At 35.4% G+C, this 16,548-nt stretch overlaps 1 protein-coding gene, 1 long non-coding RNA gene and 1 pseudogene across 2 annotated transcripts; 2 read left to right on the plus strand and 1 right to left on the minus strand.

Moving 5' to 3' along the window:
- Positions 1 to 482: 482 nt before the first annotated feature.
- On the plus strand, positions 483 to 1,052 carry LOC109189092. Its single transcript, XR_002055537.1, has 2 exons — positions 483 to 672; positions 783 to 1,052. It is a non-coding gene; the product is annotated as an uncharacterized LOC109189092 (long non-coding RNA).
- A 3,602-nt stretch (positions 1,053 to 4,654) lies between these two features.
- On the plus strand, positions 4,655 to 6,639 carry LOC109189089 (peroxidase 10-like). Its single transcript, XM_019339824.1, has 4 exons — positions 4,655 to 4,922; positions 5,076 to 5,252; positions 5,342 to 5,507; positions 6,120 to 6,639. Exons 1-4 carry the CDS (start codon positions 4,713 to 4,715, stop codon positions 6,527 to 6,529), a joined length of 963 nt encoding a protein of 320 aa, XP_019195369.1. The 5' UTR covers positions 4,655 to 4,712; the 3' UTR covers positions 6,530 to 6,639.
- An 804-nt stretch (positions 6,640 to 7,443) lies between these two features.
- On the minus strand, positions 7,444 to 9,347 carry LOC109188832 (annotated as a pseudogene).
- Between the last annotated feature and the right edge of the window lie 7,201 nt (positions 9,348 to 16,548).

Below are 16,548 nucleotides of genomic sequence, written 5' to 3' on the forward strand. Positions count from 1 at the left end.
CATTGCCGTGCAAGGTAAGGTCAAGAGACAGGTCTGAAACCTCCAACGCAGAAATTAAGGCAGGATTCAAGAAAAAGAATGTTGTGGAAAGTTGAGCATTTGATTCTGGGCATTTATATAAATATTCTTGATTTTCTTGCCCTATATATCACTCTATGCCTCTATGCCACCTACCGCCAATAGTAAAAAATTGTTTGTGCCCCAAAATTAAGAGCATGTTTTCGCTTGTTTGTGCCGTAAAAGCTTATGTAAGAGTAAATACTGAGATGTGTTTTAGGCTTTTAGCTACTTTAAATTATTCTTCGGTGAATTAGTCAATCAGTTGAGTTATGTCTGGTGGACCCACTGCGAGTAGTATAGTGTCATTACATTAATTACTTATAAAATACTATTTTGAATTGAATTAGTCAACCAGTTGAGTTATGTCCAGTGGACCCACCCCGAATAGTATAGTGCCATCACGTGACTCACAACTCAATGCTTAAAATCCATTCTCATCTCCTCTTCCGGGCACCCCCACTTTTGGTTGGTCCATAAAATCTCCCCATCTCCAGTACCATTTGGCAAGACAGAAAGACAGATGGATCCTCCACAAGTTCAGTCCATAGACACCTCCACTGTTAAAAACCTCCCTCCACCCCAAGATGAACAAGACAAAGCCATCGACGACTGGTACCCTTGATTCTTCTAGTACTACTACTTTTTTTTAACAAAATTATGATTATGATTTATGAGTCAGGGGTTTCTGTTTCTCTTACGTTTGATTGTTGTCGGTGGTGCAGCTGTTCTTGCTTCTACGATTGCATGGGTAGCTGTTTGGAGTCTCTCTTCTGCTCTGACTGCTGTGATTGACAACACCCAATCGTTTTTGGAGATGATTTATTGTTCTTTTGGTTGTGTCTTCTCTGTTCAGTCTTCTTTTTAATATACTTTTTTGTTTTCTTCCATTTTCGCTGTAAGCTTGTTCTGAAGCTTGCAGGCATGGGATGATGTATACTTCTCTGTTTAACAAACTGGACCTTATGAAGAAAGAAGGTGATTAGTTAGTGGTAGTTCTTGCAATTAATACAGAGTAGAGACAATCCCACAAACGTTTGTGCACTCCGATTCATCGGTTGAGATGTTCAACTATTTTCAGCATACCAATATTCAATTCACAAACTTTATTGTGATTATTGGTGTCATGTCAATCAAAAAAAAAAAAAAAAAAAAAAATTAACATTCCAAAACTTAATTGATTGAACTAAAGAAATTGAAAAGAACATAATATTGTTATTGCCTTTAATAAAAGATTTTGAACCATTTATCAGTCTTTTTTTTTAGGGTATTTATAGGTGCCTTATTTTAATTTGGGTGCTTGGATTAAAATATGAAAGTAATCCTGAAAATTAGGAAAAGATCTCTTAAATGTCACAAACTTTGAATAAGATCATATCCTTCTGATGTATTTTCCATAGATGTGTTAAAACGTTTCTTCCAAATTCAAACTGAAGTGGTCTTGGGCCGACCATTCTGACTACCCAGATTGGACCAAACCCGACCACTAGACTGAAGCTGATCAGTAGACCTCTGAAGCGTTATGCTGTGCAACTGTGTGCACCTTGAATTCATAATATCTGTATTGTAAAATTATAATTTCTAAATTGTATAGTTATCAAATTATAAACATATAGTTCTGTGATTTGTGAATACATAGTTTAACAATTAGGAATATGAACATTGAAAATTATGAACATAGAATTTTGTAATTGTGAATATAGAGATCAATAATTATAAATCTATAATATAGAAATTATGAATTCAATTCCGTGTACACCATGCAAAATGCACTCGGTTGCACATCATAATTTGTCGTAGACCTCTTGTATCCAATCCTTTAGAAACACATTGTGTTTTGTTTAAAAAAAATGATTCAATTTCCTAGTTGTGTGCATGTGATTAGTTTCATTAACTAACGATTCAATCTCCATCCTACTTATACTCCACTTAGTTAAATATCACTTTCCATCACTCCACTTTCGCAGCTATTTACATCCACTTGTTTTATGCATTACCGAAAGTTCCTTCTTTGACATACTAAATATAATTTTTTAGATATAGAGTAACACTTGTGTGAGATTATCTCACGAATCTCAATCCGTGAAACGAGTCAGATTTTTTATTAATAGGTCAAATATTTGATTAATGAGTTGAATTTTTAATTTCATTAATCAAAATCTCTGACCCGTCTCATGGATTGAGACCGGTTAGACTCTCTCTCTCTCTCTCTCTCTCTATATATATATATATATATATATATATATATATATATATATATATTTATTTATTTATTTACACAAGTTTTACTCTATATCTAAATAATTTTTTTACTCTTGATGGTTATTAATATTAGGGAAAATGACACTTTTTCACCCTAAGTTATATACTTATAGCACTTTTTCCCCCTTAATTATTAAGTGGCTATTTTTCCCCATGAAATGTTAAATGGACATATTTACCCTTAAAACAAATATTTAAAATTAATATTTCATTTATTTTTATTCTCCAACAAATTATTACTATAATTTGGTTCAAACCAAACAGATACTATAGCAACCAAACAAAAATATTCCAATTACAATTTATAATCAAAACGTGATATTTAGAGTTTATTAAAATCGCGAACCGGAATGACCGGTTCATATTCCGAACTGAAAAAATAACATACATTTATTGTTGAATTTAGACTATTTTAAAATAAAAAATAAAATTTTAAAATAAAGACGGTTCAAAGTCGCGAACTGGATCCGGAACCGCCAGTTCACGGTTCATGATCCATTTTTTATTCTTAAATTTAGTAAATTGAACTCCAAATATTGGGTTATAGATCTGAACCATAACTGAAAACTTTTAATTCGATTGCTATAGTGTCTGGTTCAGTTCGAACCGAACCGTGGTAATCGCTACATATACGCAATAATTTGTTGGAGAAGTAAAATAAATAAAATGTTTGCTTTAAGGGTAGAAATGTCAATTTAATATATTGGGGGGAAAAACCACCACTTTTAAAATAATTGAGGGGGTTAATGTGCTTATATAAATAATTGAGGAGGAAAAAGTGCTATAAGTATATAATTTAGGGGGAAAAAGTGCCATTTTCCCTTAATATTACTATTACAATATTTTAGTTTTTATACCACTTCTCTCCTTCTCATTTCCAATAATTTTATTCCTCAGCACCAGACAACTAATTTAATTTCTACTTTATTCTCACATTATTCTTTTTCTACCGAATTACAATTCCTTTCTCCTCTGATTTATTCCTTCCAACCAAACGTGTTAGTTATAGATGGAGATTTTAATTTGAAATAATATTGATTGTACATGCATGTATGTAATATAAAAAAGCATTGATTGATCTCCAGTTTCGTGATGTCATCTTGGTTGCCTCATCTTTATCTAATCTTCATAAACATGGTGGCCAAATCACTTCCCACCAGTAATAATTATTAATAAGAAAAAATAGAACCGAAGAATGGTTTCCCTTCCTAGTTTCGTACAGAAATATGTTTTAGTTTAGTATATTAAAAGTTTATTTATTAATTGTCCACAATATAATTTGCGACAAGAAACATACTTATCAAACTTGGGCTATGGGGTCTGAACCGCTCCAACAGGCTACATATTTATACATTGGGTTGGGTTTTCCGGTCAAGTTGGTACCCAATATTTCATCACAATAATGGTGGTCTTTGTAGGATAGCAATTAGATGTATTTTGTTCCTTTCCATGTCAGATTTTGGCAGAGGTCCTGAGATATGAATTCCCAGTATCAAATGGGAATAATAAAAACTTAAAAGAGAAAAGAAGGGAACAGATTCCAGGAATCTGCCATCCTTGACTTAAGCATTATCCTCTATGCATCCTTCTTACTTCTGCTAATTAATGGTCTGCTCATTTCTCCACTAGTTTAGTGCAGTGGCCTGCCTGCAATAATATTGTATATTTGTATGTGCATATAGCTTTACACTAATATTGTATCCTCTCATCTGCATAATGCCCTCTACTACTCTTTTTCTATTCTTTTTTGGTGGCACTGAGGATTCAACCTACTTTGAAAAGCTTGTCACTTGCACTTTTTTTTTCATACTAATCTTAAGTCCCAGAATCCCTAGTCCAAGAGTCTCGAGTCACCCAAGCAGCCTCCCAGACTCCTAATCAGTCCCTAGAAATCCATTTTCGCACTTTCGCCATCTCGAGGAGTCCAATCTCCAATCTAGGGAGCCCAAGGCCCAAAACTCTTGCCGCTGAAATGCTAACTTTAGGTCAGGTGGTCTACCACTTGAGTTAGCCTTGCAGGACTTGTCACTTGCACTTTTTTGCAGGATTAGATTGCTATCATGGAACTGCCATTAGCCATAGATTGATTGACACTTCTGCACAAAAGTGTACTTTGGTCAACTTAAGTATGCTCATCTCTGATCATATTTCTTTGTTTTCTTCTAGAGGCATACCTCATCCCACCACTAAATCTTGTTCTTTTCTTGTCCATGATGAGCATTAGGTGAAGCTGAATGGATGGGGTTTTTAAACCAATGTGGAGTTTTGCCAAACTTGAATTGAAAGCGACGCCTTGGTGATCACAAGCTCCTATAAATAGGTGCCATTGCTGCTCATTCTGAGACATAACAATCTTAGCTTAGTACAAGTAGTGTATTGTGCATTTGAAAGATATGAAAGGCTTCAGAGTTTCAATCATATCATGGTTTTGTTTCTTGTTTCTGTGTTGTTTTGTCTATGGGCAGCTTGATTACAACTATTATGATGCCAGTTGCCCCAACCTGACAAGAATTGTCAAGTATAGTGTCTGGTCTGCTATCTCCAATGATACGAGGATGGCTGCCTCTCTCCTTCGTCTCCATTTCCACGACTGCATTGTTAATGTAACTCAATTAGTCCCGAGGCGTTGTGTTTCTGTTGGACACGAGGGTCCAGGCCCTTTAGGCCCCCGCCCAACAGTTTCTTAATTCCCATTTACTGCATGCTGAGATTCTTGAATGGACAAAATTCTGATTTCTGCTGCATAAAATGTGCAGGGATGTGATGCGTCTGTGTTGCTCGACGGTGGGGAGAAGAATGCGAAGCCGAACAAAGGCTCAGCCAGAGGGTTTGAGGTCATTGACACAATAAAAGCCAATGTGGAGAAGTTCTGTCCAAACACTGTTTCATGTGCTGATATACTCACTCTTGCAGCTAGAGAGGCTATCTATTTGGTAAGTGATGAACTTCTGGGGCTAATCTGATCTAATCTTTGTGTGTTTCATTCAGAAGGGGTTTTCTTGATATGGCTTTGTGAATCCAGATTGGAGGGCCCTTTTGGTCTGTGTCGTTTGGGCGCCGAGATGGCCTGACAACAAGTGAGGATGCAGCTAACAACCAGGTCCCTTCACCCTTTGAGCCACTGGAAAACATCACAGCAAAGTTTGTCTCAAAGGGGCTTGACATTAAGGATATGGTTGTTCTTTCAGGTAAAACTAATGCTTATCCGGGCTTAAGTTTATTTGTGTTGGGCGAAACCTGAAGGCCTAAGTCCACCTTATTTTTCGAAACGTAGTCGTAGTGCTGGCTGCTATGCATTGCTACTAGTTATAGCTTTTGGCTAAGCGCTTAATACTAACAAGTAGTATCAGCCAGGTCAACGATAACCACTAGTTATAACCGGTGTTGTAAAAATCGACCTAGGCGTCCCTAGGCCGAAACGATTTCAGCCCTACGCGGCTTTTAGTCGCCTGACCGAATAACTAGCCAACTTGGGACGAGTCGGGCGCCTATCTTGACCAAGTCGGTGCCCAACTTGATCGAGCGGTGTTTTTGTCTGCTTGGCTACATACTCATCTTCTATATTTCTCCAGTCATGTACTCAACTAACCATCTAACATATGCACTTGACTAGTTTGAAAATTATAACAGTCTAACAACTCCTAGCCCTGAGTAGGAAAAGTTGAGACGATATACTCGGATTACTCGACCACTTAGGCGCTCTAGGCGCTAGGCGTCCCCGGACACCCGACTAGAGCCTAGCGCCTTCTGCAACATTGGTTATAACTTTTGGTATAGTGATAAGCGTTTGTTTCATGCAGGTGGACATACCATAGGATTTGCTCAGTGCATCACATTCAAGCAAAGGCTGTTTGATTTTGATGGGGCTGGCAATCCTGATCCAACACTGGATGCATCCATGCTAAGCAACCTGCGAAGCCTCTGCCCGAACCAAGACGATTCGGACCCGAATTTGGCCCCTCTAGATGCTGTGACCACCAACAAGTTTGACAATGTATATTTCAAGAATGTGGTGAACAACACTGGGTTGCTTCAGTCAGACCAAGCTCTGGTGGCTGACAATACCACTGCCCAGATGGTGCTTGGTTACAGCAGGTACCCATATCTGTTCTTGAAGGATTTTGCTGCATCAATGGTGAAACTGGGCAGTGTGGGTGTGCTTACAGGGAAAGATGGAGAGATAAGGAAGAATTGTAGAGTTGTGAATTAGTGAAATGTAATGGATTCGGCCCTGTATAATGTGGTTTAGTTCTCAGGTCCTCTATGTGAAAATGAAAACTTATAGCCATTTATGGCTTCCAATAACTTTGGACTTCTTTGCAAATCAAGGCCTTTTAAAAAAGTGGTTTGGATACAAGGGAAAGAAAACCGGATAAAGCAAAAACCTAAATAAATCAAGATTGTGGAATGAATGTTAACAAAAATAAATCAAGATTGAGGAACCAGATTTTTTTTTTTTACGTTCTCAACTAAATAGAAATATCAAATTTTGATATCAATTACAAATAAAAATCTCAAAGTTTGATATCAATTACAAATTAACCTTCATCATAAATCTCAAAATTTTATATCAATCACAAATTAATACGTAGTACATATTATAATTTTAGCAAATGCACAATTCATAATTTGCAATTCAATGGTCAATCAATTATGAATAAACCTCACAAAGTGATTCACAATTCGTAATTACAATTAAACAATTAATCAATTATGAATAAATTTTACAAATTTAACAAATAGTATATATGAAGTTTATGACGGTGTTTTATGATTTTGATGTTGAAAATACATTTCATTTATCAATTATCAGTTATCACATATGTTTGCTCCTATTCTCATTATATAAAATCATCGTAGCTCACCATTCATCAATAATTATTTCAGTTAAAAAAAAAAAATTAACAACATGGGAGACATAAAAAGAGAATTAGAAGGAAAATGAAAGATCAATAGAATATTATTAGGGGGAACAAATTGCACTTTTGGTCCTGTGAGTATTAGGGTACTGACAATTTGAGTACGTGACTTTCAAAACTCCCAATTTAAACCTTTAACTATGCAATTTTTGACAGATTTGGTCCTCCGGGCCAAATTGCCGGCCAATTTTGGCCGGAAAAAGATTTAATGCTTCGAATTAATTTCTGATGAGGGTAAAAACGTCATTGCGATTGTATTTCGATCATCATGAGCATCATGGTACTCCGGCTCGTCTTCTTCTTCCTCCTCCTCGGCCACTGAGGCCAGCCTTTCGACCTCGAGGCAGAGCCTCTCCTTCATATCGTGGTCCTTAACGATGTGGATTTTGAACGGAATCTGCGCGTCCACCAGCGGCTGAGCCAGATCGGTGACCTTAGTAGTAGTAAAAGTGTCGAAATCATCCTCCAGCTTCTGCTGCGACTCCTCGTTGTCAGTGTCGACGATGGAGAGGTCAACAGAACCCCAGTCAGCTCCATAGAGAACAGAGGTGGGGCGGACATGGAGGAGTATGACGGCGTCCCCGGGACGGAGGTAGTGGTGGACCGCCCACTTGACGGCGAAGGCAGACTCGTCGCTGAGGTCTACGGCGATGCCGATCTTACGCTGGGCTCCGGCCGTGGGGTATCGGTGGAAGACGGGGTGGCGGGAGGCGGAAAGCGCGGGGAAGATGAACGGACTTTGACGTTGGCAAGGCGTGGAAGGTCGGAATCCGCGGAGTTAGGCTACATTTTCCGGCGATTGAACTCGGATTGGGGGCACAGGGACAGGGTGGGTACTCACCGTTTTGATTCGCCGTTGCTACAATATATAAGAAATGACGTTTTTACCCTCATCAGAAATTAATTCGAAGCATTAAATCTTTTTCCGGCCAAAATTGGTCGGCAATTTGGCACGGAGGACCAAATCTGTCAAAAATTGCATAGTTAAAGGTTTAAATTGGGAGTTTTGAAAGTCACGTACTCAAATTGTCAGTACCCTAATACTCACAGGACCAAAAGTGTAATTTGTTCTTATTAGGGGTAAAGTTGTACTTCTTTGAAACGTATGGACACAACTAAATGGACAAAATCAATGGCGCATAGTTGGGTTTTTATTTTAACTTAAAAACAAAACACACACACATATATAACACTAGGTTTAAAAAAATTACAGTGGGGTAGTAGTCCCGCTGTAGATTCGCCCCCATCACCAACAATAGTTTTTTGGTGAGTTTTTTTTTTTTTTTTTTTTTAATTTAAATTTAAATGAAATTTAGGTGAGTTGAAAGAGAGAGATGTGATGAGAGAGGGGAAATTTTTGTAAGAGTTTTTTTTTTTTTTTTTTTTGGGGGGGGGGGGGGGGGGGGGGTTTGCATGGAAGAAAAAAAAAATGGTTGGTTGATAACATCATTTGTGGTTACAGCAGATTGGGAAGCCATGCATATTGATCACAGAAATGGCGAATAGGAAAGGAAAGAAAGAAAAAAAAATCTCTTTAAGAAATTGTGGCTCTGATACCATGTAAGCGAACGAACAATGTGTTTATTAATGTAAAACATCTAGCTATAAATAGTGCACAAATGAGACTAAGTAACAGGGAGTTACAACAACAACTAGTCTAACATAGCTATTCTTCAGGAGCATAATTATAACAAATATATAGACAGAATATGTCAGCCACATATATTCTTAACAACGCACACCAACAGTGTCTGCTAGGCGCGTAAGACGGTAAGAGCATCTCCATCAATAAATTTTGAGAGAGGGTGAGAGGGAGGAAAGAGAAGAGTGGATATAGAAGACCTTGTTGCTTCTTTGGTAAAGTAAAATTTGACAGACAATGTTGAGAAACAAATGCAACATGCATTATATGACATGACTATTGGAATTGAATAGGTTGGCTTACCATTAATATCCCAGGCTACATCACATCACATGGGGGATCTGCTTACAAGATCCCTATCTTCTTGTACATCAACCAATGTTGTAATATTTCATCATCTGTCTGATAGATGAGGGCCACTGGGCATTTAGAGCCATGGCCCATTTCACCTGGACACAAATTTCCATGTCTCATTTTGGTGCCCCCACCCATCCTGCTTAGTTCGTTGGGCTTTGCCAAAAGGTTTTCCTCACATGCCATACATAATTATAGCTGATTCAGATTCGAAACTCAACATCAAATTGTACATTTCTGTGCATATATAAGAAGTTCATCTTAAATTTAGAATCTCTATATCTTCGTTAGAGATACATGGATCAAACCCCCACTATTAGACCAATGCACTAAGGCACCACGAATAGTTATTCATTCATAGCTAAATAGTAAACTCTGTCAAATGGTATACTATACGATATAGCATTAATGCTTTAGGCTTCAAATATATGATCGAATTTAACAATCGTTCTTTGTCAAATATATATAGAAAATTACATTCAAAATTTAGAGGTTTGTTCATGGAGTTAGTAGAATGATGATTATACGGTGGAAGACTAAATTTGATGAAATCATAAAAGTCATCACCAAAATGTGGCTAGATTTGAAAAAAGACGGCTAAACTTGAGAACTAATCCCGTTATTAATTCATAGGTTGTTGAGGAGTAGTTGGATAAATTATGAATGTGGCTAGATTTGAAAATAGATTACTGAACTCCAGAACAAATCTTGTAGATAAATTGTGATTTGGCCCTTCTCATATGTAATAACTTCGATCTTCTCCTAGATTTGAAAATAGTCCACTGAACTCGAAAACAAATCTTGTGGCGGCCCTTCTCGTGTGTAATAATTTCTTTTTATACGTAATAGTTCACAAATCACATAATTAAAAGAGAGAGATAGATTATACTATACCGATCTTGTACAACGAGTTAATTATGTTCCATTCATTTGACCACTCTTTTCATAGTTGACTACAACCATTTTAATTAATGAAAGGATAAGTATCAAGTAAGAGCACTCCAAGAAAAACATTAATAAAAAAACTATGATTTAAGTCAACTTTTCACCCAATTTGGGCCATCTTCCTGCAGGCCTACCAGAGAGCATTTCTAAACCTGCACACCCACCATTTTGATCATCCTTTAATAAAGTGATGCAATATGCATGAGGTTAAATTATTATTGTATGTACTAAGGTGACAGCGATTTAATTAATTGATTAGGTTGATAATTAAGGCATTGAAAAACTAACACCTCTTCAAATTTAATTATTATCTACCCATGGCCATGGTCGATCATTAAGAAGGTAGTTAAAAAGTTAATGAACCAACCCAAGTTCTAATTAATTAAATAGTAATAATAATAATTACATAAAACAATAATGATTACAATTTGTAGCACTTGGTTTCAATCAATTTTTGGTTAACAATCAAAATAACTGAAAAGTTGTTAACATAACCATGATAACCAACCTAGGCCCTGATTGGTAAAATGGTCGTTAGCTGAAATGTTGTTAGCTATTAGCTGATTGTGTTAATTAGAGGGTATAAATAGTTGATAACATTAGCTGATTGTAGAAAAATATTTGGTAAATTAGCTGATAGCTGTTTGGTATAATTTATTTTCTCAAAATGCTAATTGAAAAAGTTATTTGAATTAGCTTTTTGAATTTTAACCTTTTTTGGAGTTGCAAAAAGCTAATTAACCAAACATTTATATTGATATTTTAACTAAATCAAATAATTAATAGTGGTCAAATAAGTCAAAATTGACCTATAAGCTAATTTTTTTACCAAACAGGACCTAGTCTATTTGAGTTACTGGTCATCATTTACTCAATTAGTTGACTTTTGCTCATCTCTAAGAATGGTATATAAAATATGTTGACGTAATTACTTGCACTCAAAACTTGAATATTGGGTTTACATTCTTGTACACTTATAAGTTCTTTTTTATTTTACTCTTCTTTCATTTTCCTTTTTAATCTTTTGAAATTATATTTGATGTTAAACATGTTAATATAATTATCTACGTTCGAAAAAAAAAAGTAATGGTCAATAAATAAATGGGACAATTATTGAGTAAACAAAGTAGGATTTGGAGGTAAAAAAAATAAAAGTTGCAGCCATGAAGCTATGATTGGGGGAGGCAGTGGAGTCACTGGTTTATTCCATTAATCCATTGTGAGTTGCTCTCTTTTAGGGTGTGTTTGGTTCGCACACAAAAATCGAATTCAGAATGAGTATCAAATACTTGGTAATGGTAATGAGTTTTGGTGAAAGTATTTTACATGTTTAGTAATAGGGTGGAATGTGAATGATTAGGCTAAGGATGAATAATGGGATGAAACCCTTATAAAATAAGGGAATAGATTTTTTCATGGGTATTCCAAACCTATAATAGTGTTTTAAAAACCAGTAAATCAAACAATAATAATCACTTTCATACCCATACCTGAGTATTAAACCTGCCAACCAAACACACCCATCTCTTGTGTGGTTAACTTTCAGAGATCAGACAAATGAATGCATTTACTGAAAAAAAAAAAAAAAAAAGCTCAACAAAGAGGAAAAGGAAAAAGGTAAAGTGGACTCATCAAAGCAATAAACTATAATGTAAAGAAAGAAATTACCCACCTTCCGACTGGTAAAATAATTGATGAATTGGCTCAAGAGGACTGCCTATACACTGTTCCCCATCATTATTTACTTCTTCTCTATTTGTATTCTCTTACATATTTATTTATTTATTTATAATACTTGAATTTACAAGAAAATTTACAATTGTTATTAAGAATGTGATCTAAGTAAATTTTACTTTGTAAATCTAGCCGACAACAAACCACAAAGAGGATGTAAACTAACTTAGCAACCACCACGTAGCATGACTAATCTAAGCACTCAGCCGCACGACACCACATCGACTCTATCAATGATTTTCAACATGTTGTTCCCCGACCACTTTTTCATAATAAATATAATACTCCACGTGCTTGTTAGGAATAATTTCAATTCCAGTTCTCTAACATTATACCAATTAAAACAAATTAAAATATCCCTAGCTCGATTATATAGTAATATACACTAAACAGTTGTACTTAAATTACTAACCATTTGTCAATCTAAATAATACTTCTACTACTCGATTCAACTTGTTTATCAAAGATATATTACATAACATATCCTGACTTGTATTCTTGAACCAAATATCGCTATCACTTCGTAATAATACTCGTCACTATTCATATATTGATTAACTAAAAAAAAAAATCAGATTTACATGTTTTTCTTCTTTCTTAGTACGATCTGCAACATGTCATATGGTTTTCAATTGATATATATTGTATTAGGTTCCAAAATTTGGATGGGAAGGTGAGGACCCCATGGAGGGCCTTAGACAGGACTATTCCTTGCTTAAATTAGGAGGTAACTAAGGTTCTGATACCATCCTTTATAGTTTGGTTGTTAATATATTTTTCAACAAGTCTACATAATTAAATTCCTTGAAAATTTTCATATAATTCTGTATTTTTATAAGTTATATATATTGTCTTTTATCAATTTCCCTGCAAATATTATAAAAATTTATTCCAAAATATTTGTTGCATCATATGCATATCAAGATCATATGAGAACTAGTAGTCTCGTGAGAACGTATGGATTAATATCATCTATACATCTAAAATGATCCATTGAGTTAATACCATCTGAGTCCACCGAGTATAGTTGTTTTGCCACGTTTAGTCCTAAACATTCAAATTACCACCTATTATCTTTTGACTTTCAAATTGTTACCATTCGTGGTCAAAGTTAACCACTCATGGTCCTTCCAAGAGGACCGCGGCTGGTTAAATTTTAAAAGTTGAAGGACCGTGGTTAACTTGGGCTACGGATGATAACAATTTGAAAGTCGAAGGACCATATGTGGTAATTTGAAAGTTTAGGATTAAACGTGGCAAAATCATTATACTCGGAGAATCCTATATGGCATTAACTCATGATATATTGCTGAAAATTAAGAAAAAAGACAGTGCATTTGAAAACAATTGATAATGCATTTACGGATAATAATTGATAGTGCAGTCAGATATATGCACTATTAGTTATCTCTAGATCTGATGCACTATCAAGTATTTTTAAATATATTGTCATAATTTTAAAAATGTTACCGCATCTCTTTTCTTAAATTACCATCTTTGATTATTCTAGATGAACAAATGAAATTAATTCACACGTTCTCACAAGAGTACTAGTTTATATATTCCAAAAATTTTACCTAATTTATTGAGTTGACAACTTGACAAATATGTGAATTATTATTATTAATTAAATTAAATGTCGGCTTTAATAATGGAATGGAAATGATGATGAGAAGGAGACTTACGTTGAGGAGCACGACTGAGATTGTGCGAGTAAATCAATTGAGATTTGTTGAGTTCCCCTAAGACCAAAGCAGAGGGCGGTGCATGACTTAGACCTTAATTTGGTTGCATGTGGCCTCAATTCTCCATTTTGCCCATACACAGAAAGACTTGATAACTTGAATTTAAAATGCCAAGGATCTTGGGATATCAACACTCAAATACATTGCACACTCTTCCAAATACTTGTTTAATTAATTCTAGCTCAGGTGAAACTTTGGAAGAATGATCAGGGATCGAGTCTCACCAGTCACAGTGTGGGAGCAACCTCTCAAAGTGAGCGAGTCTCACCAGCGACAGAAGTGAGGGGGCTTCTTGTACGCAGTGAGCACCGGTCACCAGCGACAGTGTGGGAGCAACCTCTCAAAGTGAGGGGGCTTCTTGTACGCAGTGAGCACCGGTCTAGCCTCTGTGGTTCATGTACATCCTCCCAAATGCTCTGTCGGGCCGGGGTGTGGGGGCCCTTAGGGTGCCTCTGTGGTTCATGTACATCCTCCCAAATGCTCTGTCGGGCCGGGGTGTGGGGGGCCCTTAGGGTTGGGGTTCAATTGTTCACAAAAAAGTCGGCCCTTAGGGTTGGGGTTCAATTGTTCACAAAAAAGTCGGTTTGACAAAGCATCTGGAAGGATACACCTTGCTTACTGTGTACAAGGTTGCCCTTACACTGATGGTAGGATACACCTTGCTTACTGTGTACAAGGTTGCCCTTACACTGATGGTGACACTTGAATCTTAGGGTACATTGAATTTGTTCATGGGTTTACACACTAGGAATGTCAATCAAAATCATACTTAGTGTTTTGTTACGTTGTTGATAACTCTTTAGAACACAACTATGAGATTTGATTATCCCTTCAATTAAAAATCTCATTCCCTAATTAAAAATGTGTATCATTCTATCTTATTGGTAATCTCATTTTTAAGTTTGGATTAATACTTTTAGATTTTTGTTTTGATATTTTTTTTTTGCTCATATTATGCTTTGGATGTCATTATATTATGATCAATTACCTTTTATTTTTGTATTTTTAAAATATTTATTCGCATTATAGAGTCATACACAATCAAACATTAATAATCATTCCAATTTCACCCGACCTACTACCAAACATGTAAAATAATTTCACCAAAACCCATTACTGTTATCAAGAATTTGATTCCCATTCTGATTGTGATTATGATTTTGGGCGAACAAACACACCCTTAGTGAATATTTATACGATTGCGATGTGTCTTTTAAAAGAAGTGAAATATGAAATAATATAGTGGATTATGTTTGTGGTGAACCCATAATTACTTGAGAAATGAATTGAAACCTGAGCATCTGTAGTGTCCCAATAATGTGGAAACATATGCCATGTTCTTAAAAAGATTGGGATTGAAATCGAGTGTCTGGCATGACAACTAATGTACATATATCAATGGATAGTACAAATATAATAACGTTAGTAATTGAATTCTGTCATTTAATTTGTCAAGCACTTAATATTAATTAATATTGCTGGCCTGGCAGCTCAGCTGACTTCTAGTTCTGGGCCTTCTGGCTATGTAGTAAAGTTTTGTGTTGTCCAGTACCTTACTACCTTAGCTACTCCGTTATTGTCCCGTTAACCCCCCACGTGCCGCTCACCATTAAAATAATACCACCTCCGCCTTTCATCTTATCACAATCACAAAATTATGCCATCATGGATGAGCATCTCAGTTGGTCACAGGGTAAAGTTTAAAACAATGATCCGAGATCAAATTTCACCAACAACAGTATAAGTTATCATGATTTACATCATCGATGGTCTGTCGGACCATGACGTGGGGATCGTTATAAAATATTGAGTATCGAATTAGTCCAATTATGTGGCATGTAGAGACTAGAGTGGCTCAACATTTGAAAGTTCAGGTCTATTATTAGGCATGTTTAAACAACATCATTAATTCATTTATGACGGTCAGCTGATTTGATTGATTAGAGGGTATAACTAGTTCACATTAGCTGGGTGTAGAAAAATATTTAGTAAATAAGCTAAATGAAAAAGTTGCTTGAGTAGATTTTTGAATTTTAGCATTTTGAAGTCACAAAAAGCTAATTAACTGAACCCTTATATTGATTTTTTAACCCTACAAAATAGGAGTTAGATAGAATATAGAATAATGATATACAAATTAAACAAGAACCAATCCCAACGAAAAGGTCGAATAAATTGGATTGGGAAATAATACTACTCTTATACTCCCTAATATAAGACCTGATCCTAATAAAACTAAAAGAAAATCATGTATTGGTCCAGGTAAATTCATTTTTTATTAAATCGAAGAATTTCATGATTTTATTGACCTCACCAGGAAAAAAAAGTTATTCATATGTCATTCTTTATTCATCCAAAGAAAAACCCTATTTATTCTTATCTCATTTATTCTTTTTGAAATCATTATTTTGACTAGTTACTAGAACAATAATCTAAACATAGAAATTAATTTTCTAGCCAAACGAAGTTACGAGTCTCACTAACCAATCAATAGGTTGAATTGACAAAGCAAAAGAATATCATTTTTTTAGACCCAAACTGAGCTTAGTAATTTGGTAATTTTGTTTATTCAATAGTTTATTCATTTTTTATTTGAGGTAAATTCAAAAAGTTTCGAATTGTATAATCCTCAATTACTGACATTAATAACCGACCCAAAGCAATTAAATAAATTAAAATTAATTGATAGACTAACTATTTTACCAAACACGGTCTTAAGATCACCGATGAAGCTGTCACAACCAGGCCAGTACAACAACAATGAGGTTGCGCATAAGATTTCCCTAGCTTATGAAAGCAACTAATAAAAATTGTTAACGTGATAAGTAATACATAATTACATATATTGTGAATGATAAAATGCAACTAATTCAACTCTTAAATTGTTATT

This window comes from Ipomoea nil, unplaced genomic scaffold (genome assembly GCF_001879475.1).
Source record: "Ipomoea nil cultivar Tokyo-kokei standard unplaced genomic scaffold, Asagao_1.1 scaffold1509, whole genome shotgun sequence".
Taxonomy (NCBI): Eukaryota; Viridiplantae; Streptophyta; class Magnoliopsida; order Solanales; family Convolvulaceae; genus Ipomoea; species Ipomoea nil.